At 41.4% G+C, this 11,117-nt stretch overlaps 1 protein-coding gene across 1 annotated transcript in view; it reads right to left on the reverse strand.

The window, feature by feature from the left end:
- Hacl1 (2-hydroxyacyl-CoA lyase 1) overlaps positions 1–11,044 on the reverse strand; it is a 33,740-nt gene extending 22,696 nt beyond the window's left edge. The window contains exons 1-7 of the mRNA NM_019975.3: positions 10,868–11,044; positions 10,573–10,677; positions 5,823–5,863; positions 4,278–4,358; positions 2,975–3,047; positions 1,040–1,117; positions 112–206 (exon numbers count right to left, since the gene is read on the reverse strand). Coding sequence (NP_064359.2) covers positions 112–206; positions 1,040–1,117; positions 2,975–3,047; positions 4,278–4,358; positions 5,823–5,863; positions 10,573–10,677; positions 10,868–10,957 — 563 coding nt within the window. The 5' untranslated portion in view covers positions 10,958–11,044. The remainder of the gene's footprint in view (positions 1–111; positions 207–1,039; positions 1,118–2,974; positions 3,048–4,277; positions 4,359–5,822; positions 5,864–10,572; positions 10,678–10,867) is intronic.
- Positions 11,045–11,117: the final 73 nt, after the last annotated feature.

An 11,117-nucleotide genomic window follows, 5' to 3' on the forward strand; every position in this document is an offset into this window, starting at 1 on the left:
TCAAAAAACTATTGAGACACATGGAAATTAGCTGATGAACTGCTAGATAATTCTTTTTTAAAAGTAAGTATGATAACATAAAATTTAGGAGGAATTGTGACTAATTCTTACTTTATAGAAGTCACGTTCGCCTGGAGGGTCACAAAATCTGCAGGAATGTCAATGTAACAAGCTCCCGGGCGACCATAGATACTGCTCCTCACTGCCTGTGTTTGTCACAAACAAAAGACTTTTAATGTCTCAATTATCATATTCTTCTTGAAATTAATTTAAAAGTATAAAATGAACACTAATTTTTCCTAAGGTATTCTTAGTTGGAGAAAAAAATTATAGTTAAAACAGAAATGTCCTTCATTATCTATATTTTGAAAAATATTTTCATCTTAAAGGAGATAAAGAATTCCTGTAGGGCTCTGAAGTGCACACTCTGTTACCCTTGAAGAGTACCTAGAGCCCTGCTTGCTGCTGATGCTGGAACACGGACTCTCACCTACTTCTTAACCTTAATCACTTCGTAGAGACTTCAGAAACCGTGACAGTCTGTGTCAAATCAACCTTGTAACTCGTGGTTTTGAAATAGCTCAAACTTAATTTCACATAAAGTCCTTGACAGCTAACATCAATTCACAACATGCTTTAATTAAAAGATGGTTGATTTTTTTTTTCAAGAAAGATGATCTTACATGCAGTTGTTGCAAGATTTTTGCAAATGCTGAAGAGATCACAATCCAGGAGCTTATCATACATTTATCTTTACTTTGCTTTAAATAAGAAGATAATTCAAGAAACTAACATACAAGAGAATGTTATTCCTAGAATAACTTACTTTACCTCTGTCTCAATAATTAATGCAACAGCAGTGAGCATTAGAACGTAAATAGCCGTTTAACAATGCTCTTTCTCACAGTCTGGGTGTACTCTCATCTTTCCATTAAGAACAATAGCAGTGCTGGAGGCGTGGCTCTGTAGAGCAGCCTGTGCTCAGCATGTATAAGACCCTGCATCCAATGCCGGGAAGAGCTTTTCAGTAATACTGCACCTTTTCAATAATAAACGGAATGAGCTCTATGGTGCTTGGCCGGGCCGAGAACTTGGTATACAATCTGCAAGCTTCAACCTACACAGAAAATGAAAATTATTCAAAGTCATCTCACAGTCTTATTGTTCTCATACAGGAAGACAAAATGTTTAAATCATTGCTTCTTATTACATTTAGAGGCAAGAGAGAAAAGAAATGTGGTTTTTGTTGTAATATCAAGAAAAAAATATTGAGATCACAATCAAATTTCTTCCTCAGGATAATTCTGGAAACAATTCAAAACAACACACTGCATTCAACTCTCAGGTTGGCAAAAATGAAGATAACACACACCATGCACCGTGTACCACAGAACCACAACACAGGAGCACAGGCACTGTCCCTAACTGCTGAGGGAGCAGACAGAAGGCACGCCCACCAGGCCCCGCTGAGGACACGGGTGCCTAAGATGGGACTCGTTCACTTCTACTGCTTTCCTGCTCTTGCATCTGTTGCTCTGCTGTTGGGAACATTGGAGTTGGGGCTCTACCTCTGCCTTGGCTAATGCACTCTGAGGCTCGTGGGGAAGCTTTCTCTACACACTTCCAGTATGGAGTCTACGGAAAGGACGGCAGCCTCAGATGCGCAGGCTTGAGAGAACCACGGTCAGCCTTCAGGTTCCAGATGCCTATGTCCATGTCCTTCAGCTTTAAGAACTTCCAATAAGAAAAAGATATTTGAATTTTAAATCAATCTGTTTTAATTTTTAACTTAATCTAATAAACTATTAGGACTTTTAGGAAACTATAACAGTTGACATTAATGCTCTGCTTCCTGCTTCCTGCTTCCTATCAACGTAATTTTTGTAGTAACTTCAAATTTTCTTTAAAATAATTTTTATACTCATTTATTTCTTCTCTGTGTGTGGTGGTTTGAATGGAAACGGCCCCCATGGGTCCCACAGGGAAGGCACCGTAGTGAAATGTGGCCTTGTTGGAGTAGCTGTGGGGGAGGTACGTCACTGGGGGTCAGCTTTAAAGTTTCAAATGCTCGAGCCAGGTCCAGTGTCTCTCTCTCTCTTCCTGCTACCTGAGGATCAGACTAAAACTCTCAGCTCCTTCTCCAGTTCCATGTCTGCCTGCCCGCCACCATGCTTCACACCATGATGATAATGGACTGAACCTCTGAAAGCCAGCACCAATTAAAGTTTTGCTTCATAAGAGTTGTCTTGGTCATGGTGTTTCCTCACAGCAATGATACCCTAACTGAGACACTGTGTATGTAGAGTGAGGAGGTGACAGGACATGAGGGAGTTTTGTCTCTCTGTCCACCATGTGGGTTCTGAGTGCTAACCTCAGGTTGTCGGGCTTGATAGCACACATGGAGGTCAGAGAGCAGCTTGTGAGATTCAATCCCTCTCCTCCTCCACGCATGTTCTAAGGATAGTGCACTAGTGTGCAGGCAGACTTGCAGAAAGGAGCCTTTGCCCACAGAACCATCTTGCCTGCTTTTATTTATTTATTTTTACAGATTTTAGAAGTTGTGTCTTAGTTTTTCATCAAATTGACACAAGCTAGAGTTATTTGAGAAGAACCTCAATTGAGAAAATGCCTCCATTCGATTGCCTCTAGGCAAGTCTGTAGGGCATTTCCTTGATTGACAATGGTTATGGGTGGGCCCAGCCTACAGGGAGGGCAATGCTGCCCCTGGGCAGGCAGTCCTGAGCATATGAGAAAGCAGGCTGAGGGAGCCCGAGGCAACAGGTGAGTAAACAGTGTCCTTCCATGGCCTGGGCTTCAGGCCCTTCCCGACTTCCCTGGATGATAAAATAAACCCTTTCCTCCCCAGGTTGCTCTTGGTCAGCGTGTGTCATCACAGCAACAGAAACCCCAACTAAGATAGCGTTTTACTTTAGTGGGACTTGCTCGTGGCTTGGAGGTTAGCGGGAATGGATACCTGTGGAAACTCCTGGAAGGCTCCCATAGCTTCTTGATTTCTTTCAGAAGAACCACCAATCACAATCAAGGGCCTAAAATAGTAAGGTTTTTTTTTAAAGAAATATTATTACAAGTGAGAACATATAGGGCTAGAGAGATAGCTCAGCAGTTAAGAGTACCGACTGTTCTTCCAGAGGACCCAGGTTCAATTCCCAGCTCACAACTCTCTGTAACTCCAAGATCTGACACCCTCACCCAGACATGCAGGCAGAATACCAATGCACATGAAAATATCGTTAAAGAGAATATATAAAGCATCCATCAGTGTCCAACACACAATGAACAATAATTCTGTGTGACTGAGACAGAAAGCTACATTTCCCTTGAAAAGCTGGAGGCTAAAACAATTTAAGATGCAATCTGATGTGAGAGACACTGTCCTCAAGTTCATAAGATGGAAAGTGTATGGTAGAGGTTCTCAACCTGTGGGTCACAACCACTTTGGCAAACCTCTACATCCAAAGATATTTACATTACAATTCATGTCAGTAGCAAAATTATAGTTATGAAGTAGCAACAAAAAGAATTTTATAGTTGGGGGGGTCACAACATGAGGCAGTGTATTAAAGGGTTACAGCCTTAGGAAGACTGAGAAGCACTCTGTGTGTGTGTGTGTGTGTGTGTGTGTGTGTGTGTGTGTGTCTGAGTATGTGTCGGTATGTATATGTATCTGTGTGTATGTATGTGTGTATGTATGTGTGTACGTGCATGTGTGTGTTTCGAATGCTTTTTCTTACATCAGCTTGTAGATGCTTAGGCTTCCAGGTTGAGGGACAGAAAATGAATTTTATGTTTACTATTCCTGAGATGGAGAAAAGATATTTTATATTTTCCTACATAAGTCTATTTGAAAATGGCAAGATGAGTGATAGTTGTATTTTATGTCTCAAGGTTTACAAAAAAAACATATTTAAATTTAAAGTTATTTTAAAATAAACCCTAAGATAGATTTTTTTTAAAAAGGCAAGGAAAGAAGACAGAAGCGCCCCTAATCTACTCTTCCAAGCAAGTTTCTCCTATTTAGTGCAATGCTGTTAACTACTGTCCTCACGCAGAACATTGAATGAACGTTTGCACCGTTCCGCCCCTTCTTCCTGACGGCCAGACCACTTCCCAGTTAATTACCCTCTTCTCTATTTCTAAGCCTCACAAGGTGGATTTTTTTTCCTCTCCCCAACTCTTTCCACCCTAGATCAGTTCTACTTGGTTAAATTATGCAAAGACACATTAAGAAGTGTTTTCAGCAAGAATTATTTCATTACCAACAGTTCATGTTTGCATTTGCCATGCCGCCCAAGGCGTGGATGAGACCGGGACCAGAAACAACAAGGCACACTCCTGGCCTAGAGGCAAAGCAGAGGTCATGGATCAGGCTTAACAGCTGGGGGGGGGGGGGGGACGACATGTAGACACCAGCAATCTCAGCTCGGAATAGCTCGGAATTACCAACTACCAATTCATCGTATGTTAGGGTTTCCATGGACACTTCTTGGTCATCAAAGGAAAGACATGTAGGTCTCTACTATAATTGCTAAACAATTAATAGAATATTTTAATTAAAAAAGAGTAACATCAAGTTTCTTATAAGATATAATGTACACTATTACTTCCCCACTGTATTTTACTAACCTCCTCACATTTTGCTCTATATTTGGGTTACAACAAGCTGACTGATTATAGAGGCAAATTTTGACAGCCACATATATCTCCTATGATTTTTTTTATTTCCTAACAAAAACATATGATATACTAAATCTTTGTGAGAAACACGATTCTAAGTGCATGGTTTTCCTCTAAGTCTTTCTGAGTGCTTTCTCTTGACATAACTTGCTGAGCTTAAAGTACTCAATGATAAAGAGTCAACTGTATCATTAAATTTACCACTTTTCAGTTCTAACCTAATAATCTTTTAGCCTTTAAATAACATTAACACAAGTCTCACCAGAGATTAAACACCCAGAACAGCACCACTCAGTAGAAAGTTCTACAGTAGTCATTATAGTCCCTGTGCAGTTAGACATGATATGGACTCTATACACAAACACTTAAAACTGTGGCCAGTCCAAACGAGGAGCTCTGGCTAAAATGTTACTTATTTTGAATTAAATGTAAACAGTCACCCATTGCTGCAATACTAGTCAGTATAACTCTAAAGTTCTCAAAATAAAATTTTCAAAATTAACCTTTAGCTTGTTAAAATAGTTATCAGTCTAGAATCACTTAAGGCATAAATGGCTGTAATTTAAATGGTTTCCAGGGTCAGCAAAAAAATTGAAATATTGTTTACATGTAAATAAAGCAACAGAAGTAATCCAGAGACTGTTTTAGATGACCTCGTTTTCCTCAGGATTATGTTCAAAAGGTCATCATTAAAAAGGAAGGATTGTGAAATCTTGCTTGATTATATTTCTTAGTATTTAATTATTAACTTCAGTTTTAAATTTTTTTAAAAGCTTATGTAAGTGGCAAAAAAGTATAATACAAATTTTCCAAATTCCACCCAAAAACTGTGAATGTAGAAAAAAGTTGAATATATGAAAAATCTTAATGGTTGTGGAATTATCCTTATATATTTTCTAAAATGGTTACTTTTAAAAAGAATTAATTTCTAATAAAGATGGAGGGGTAACTGGCTAGCACAAGTAAACTGGAAGATGCTCTGGTAACCTCGTTTTGGAGCCAAGCCGTTGTACAAAGTTCTCACTTCTTATTAATACCATCTTCTATAAGACAACTAGGCTTTCGGGTGAAATATATATTTCTACCCCAAACACTTGCTGTATGCAAATGAAGCAGACTTTATTTACCTGCCTGTCAGGTATCCAACTGCAGAGGCAGCATAACAAGCCTATGAAGAAAGGACAGTAGGTCTTAATTAGACACACAGGACTCCTGGGCATAAATACAAGAAAAACATATTGCTAAGAGAGAAGATGAGCTGGCATGGCGGTGGGCGCACACCTTTAGACCCAGCACTCACTCGGGAGCAGAGGCAGGTGGATCTCTAAGTCTGAGGCCAGCCTGGTCTATTGAGTGAGTTCTAGGAAAGCCAGGGCTACACAGAGAAACCCTGTCTGGTGGGGAGGGGTGGGGATGAGAATTCACGTGGTAAAGGAAAGGAAGAATTGGAGCACTACTCATTTTCATGAGATGTGATAGCCATAAACTTCAAGGCCTGACTTCAGCATCTAGGTGTCTAAATGTTAGTTTTTCAAGAGATTGTGATTACTCTCTATGCTGTCCACATTACCAACTCATAACTGCTCCAGGATCTTGAGAATCAATAGGAGTTGATTTCTTACAGCTCATGTATGTCTTCTCTCACTCTTCTCTGAAGGGTTAACTTCTTTGTTTAGAGCCTGGTCTCATTACCTCGTAGCCCATGGTGACTCTCATGTCTGGGGCTTCCAAGTCCTGGCACCATTAGGTTTTTTGTTTTTCTGTATTGTTTCCTACTTCCCTAGTGTCTGCCTATGCATTCATTACTTAATGTCTTTCCTTGAGTTTGATTTGCCTTTCCTTTCCTGGTGTCTTGAAAAAAAAACAAAAAACAAAACAAACAAACAAACAAAAACCTGACAGCATTGGTTTGAAATCTTTACTAACAGATTCACTTCAGCTACTTCGTCTAAAAGGTATTTTATCTTACGAATTACATTTTTTTTTAAAGATTTATTTATTTATTATATGTAAGTACACTGTAGCTGTCTTCAGACACACCAGAAGAGGGCATCAGATCTCTGTTACAGGTGGTTGTGAGCCACCATGTGGTCGCTGGGATTTGAACTTTGGACCTTTGGAAGAGCAGTCGGGTGCTCTTACCCCCTGAGCCATCTCACCAGCCCACGAATTACATTTGATACTCATTTCATTGTCATTGATTTTAAAAAGTCTCCATTTTCCACTGTGATTTCTTCAGCCCATTTACACATTAGGGTCTGTAACGATGTTCGTATTTTCATTCCTCACACTGATAATCTATGTTTTCTCTTATCCCTCATCAGTTTGGCTTGATGTCTGCAGATAATTATATGGGCCAGTGAGTGTGGCTCCATTTTAAATGGGATTTTTCAGTTATCCCTGTTTCTGAGTGTGCTCCCACACAGTCAGGTTACACATTACTGTATGTCTTCAATTCTTAGCAAGCGAGCTGGTGACTTTTTTTTTTTTTTTTTTTTTTTTTTTTACTGCTGACATGGTTTTTTGTTTGTTTTGAGACAGGCTCTCATTCTGTAGCCCAGGCTGCCCTTGACTGCACCTCTTCAGCCTCGTGAGCTCTGGCATCCATCCGGGAGTCACCATGCCTGGCTGTTTTTCACCAAACTGTACTTCCCTCAGCTTACAAGGAACAGGGGAAACTCTAAGTTAAAGGAAATACAAGATGCCCAAGAAGAACACTGAGGGCACTTTAAAATTATTCTTTGTCTAGAACATTATAGACATTACTTGTTTTCTTTTTAAAAACAAGAGTAAACTGCATAAAAGGTTTGCTAAAATTAATATACTTAATCATATATTGGGAATAATTTTTCGCTTATAGTAGTAAAATACAAAACATGCAGAAAGAATACTCCTCTGGCATATGCCAAGCGATGAGAAATAACAGATTGCTGTTGTTGGTTTGGTTTTGTTGTTGTCGTTTGAGACAGGGTTTCTCTGTGTAGCCCTGGCTGTCCTAGAACTTGATAGGTAGACCAGGCTGGCCTTGAACTCAGAGATTCACCTGCCTCTGCCTCCCATGTGCTAGGATTACAGTTCAGGTATGAACTTCACTGCCTTATGAAAAATAACAAACTTTATTACCACTAAAAAAAAAAAAAAAAAAAAAAAAAACCCTCTACTTTTCTATCAAATTACATCCCCTCAGCACACATAGTTCTCAAGATAGATCTGGAGTCAAAGTGCTCTGACTCAGAGCCTAGTTCTCCTACATTCTACTGTGTGATTTTGAGAAATTACTCTGCACATTGGCTTTTTCATCTACAAAATGAATATAATTCAGAGCACCCCAAAGAGGACAAGGTCAGCAATCCCAGACATGTAAAATACTTAGAATATAGCTAAATCCCTGATAACCTCCTAGCTTCTGGCCACACGAATGTCTTGACTACTCTAAAAACCTGACAGACAACATATAAAGCAATCGCCAAGTGCACCTTTCTCTTTAGCACAAACCTGTGCCTGAGTCTTTCTGAGCACTTTTGAGTATTCCCTTTGAAAACTCCATCGTTATACCTGCCATCTTCCCTTGTAAATGGTCCTCCTCTCTCTATTCTAAGCCTCAGTCAGTAGCCATATCATCTAGTCATGTAAGCCGCTAACCTAGGGGTCACCTCTAGAAGAGCTAACCTTTCCCTTCCTAACAGGCCATGCCTACTCTTTCTTCAAGATAGCTCCCTTATCATCCTCTGTGGGATGCTCTCTCAGAAGACTGTATGGATTTGTCTGTTTATTCAAGTCTGTTGTCTTTGTACCAGGGAAACCCAGAGCACTGGACATGTTAGACAAGTACTCTACCACTGAAAGATAACCCAAGCCCTCCATGGTCTCAGCTGACCAGGTTGGCTCCAAACCTGAAATCTTCTGTTTCAGCTGAGTAGCTACAGGGACTGCAGTTGTGAGCTGCAGATTTTCCATCACCATCCTTTGGCCTAACTACCCACTCTCACAGTTTGCCATGCCTTTAAGTTATACTGATGCAGCAAGGACAAGCCATCACCTCTATGAGCAATCTTTCCTGTCCCAGTGAGGACAGCCAGTCACACACTGTGTGTGACTACTCTCCCTTTTATGGATTCCTTTTTGAGGAGCTAAATTATTTCAGACTGTCTTTTTGTGTCTTACCCTCATTTCCCCCAACTCATCAACTTGGAGGTGAAAAATAAACCTTATATCTTCTTTATATCCCTCTCTTCTGCCGCGTATACAGTCCACATCATGCATACAGTACATACTTAGTGCATGTCTACTGCATGAAGAAGAAACAACGGGCAAACATACTCAAGAAAAATAGTAAAATACAGATCAGCACCTATCCTTTCTCATGCAGGTAAAAGAATAGAAGGTTATTCCACATAGGAAAACTGAGAGGTAAGGGTACAGCTCAGTGGCAGAGTGCTTGCTTTAGTGTGCACAAGGGCCTGGGTTCAATTCCCAGCACTGGAAAAAACAAAGAGGTAAGGGAATAAAAGTGTAAACAACACAAATTAATACCTACCAGTTTTCTGATTAAAAACACTCCCTATAACTTTCAAGCCTTATTGATAAAGGTCTTTCAATTAGCAAATAGTGTAGTACACACCTAGATTACATAGAGACCTCAAGTCAAGTCAGTACTGTGGGGATTTGAAAGCAAATGAGCCACACCCAATGGAACTCACATCGGATGGCAGAGAAAAGGGGTCAAGAGCGTGGATCAGGACAGCAGTGACGGCAGCAGAAGGGACAGCTGTGTGTGTGTGGGGGGGGGGTGTGAATCGTGTGTGCCACCCATGAAGGTCAGAAGAAATCGTTAGATCCTTTGGAACCAGAGTTATGGGAGGTCGGGAGCCACCACGTGGATGCCAGAAATCAAATCCTGGTCTCTGAAAGAGCAACAAGTACTATGAACTGCTGAGCTAAGTCTTCAGCCCCAATTCTTAATCTTTTAAATTATTTGTGTGTGTGTGTGTGTGTGTGTGTGAGAGAGAGAGAGAGAGAGAGACAGAGAGACAGAGAGACAGAGAGACAGAGAGACAGAGAGAGAGAGCGCCTGTCTGTGTGTGTGTGTAGGTCCAAAACAATTTAACTCAGCCTGTGTGTGTGTGTGTAGGTCCAAGGACAACATGAATCATAAATCAGAAACCGCCTTCATTTTTCCATACAGGCCCTGGAGATTACACTCAGGTTATGAGGTTACGTGGCTTTGTAGAACTTCACTGAACCACTTCATCTGCACCAGATACTTGATATTTTTGCCTGGATTGCTAAGAGAGGGTAATCCTGGGCTGCCAGAGAAAATACTTTAAGTGGGTTCATAAAATGTCCTTTGGTTTTCCCTCTCCCAGGTAAGACCCCAAAGGAGGGAGGCATAATGCTGAGGGAAAGCACCAAACTGGGGTTTGAGAGCCCTGAGTTCCAATGACGGCACTGCCGTCTATAATGTCTTCCACTTTATGTTGCATGAGTCCTGGCCTTCAATCACTAATCACTCTCTGACACCTGTCATGTACAGGAACTACATCAGATGCTGGCAATACACTTACCTAGCGATGAATCAATATGCCTTCTCTGCTAGAACTAACAGTCTAGTAGTGAAGTAAGACTACCCCTTTCGATTCTGATATTTGGATGTGGCAGAGTACACTACGGTAGAAAGGTATAAGCATAGCTCCAAACTCAGAATACCTGAGTTCAAATGCCACTACCAAATGACTCGCGTTGGGCAAGTTTAACTTAGTCTCTCTCTTCTCATTTTCCTGTCAAGGAGGATTAACAGTGGTACGTGCAATGCTTTAGAAACGATGGGACGCTGTGTGCATCGAATGGCTGCCATTTGGTCCCTGTGTCAAGACTCACCGCTTGCTCATTCCGCATCCCAATGTACTTGATGCCCAGTTCCTGGGCAGCAAGGGCGATTTCGGTCACGGGGATGCCTACGACACCGAACATGTACTCCACATCCTGAGGGTAGGAGGGAAAAGGGGCAACAAACAACTATCATCAGGTGACCCAGCCTTCTTGCCCTCCCGGGGGGTCCAAAGGAAAGACCTACAGGACCCCCGCCCCCGCCTCCTTGCCCTCCGTCTCTAGGACAACGCGAGGTCCCCGTCTGCTTCTGTAGAGCCTTTCACACCCGAGGGATCCATCGTACTTGAGTTTTTAGAGCCTGGGCGATGACTTTAGCACCAGACACCTGCTCCTCGCTTCTGTCGCTACCCTCTGCGGAGTTACTTTCTGGCATCTTCCACCTAAAGTTACTTCAAGGCACTCTCGCAGCTCACAGCTTCACTAGCCTAAGAGTTGTTGTTGGTGACACCCGCTTCTGACAGACAGGAGGGCAGCCCAACGGATTTAAGCAAAGGGGAGAAGGGGCGGGACAAGAAGTCAGTCCTTGGTGAGGC

Source organism: Mus musculus, chromosome 14 (assembly GCF_000001635.26).
Source record: "Mus musculus strain C57BL/6J chromosome 14, GRCm38.p6 C57BL/6J".
Lineage (NCBI taxonomy): Eukaryota > Metazoa > Chordata > Mammalia > Rodentia > Muridae > Mus > Mus musculus.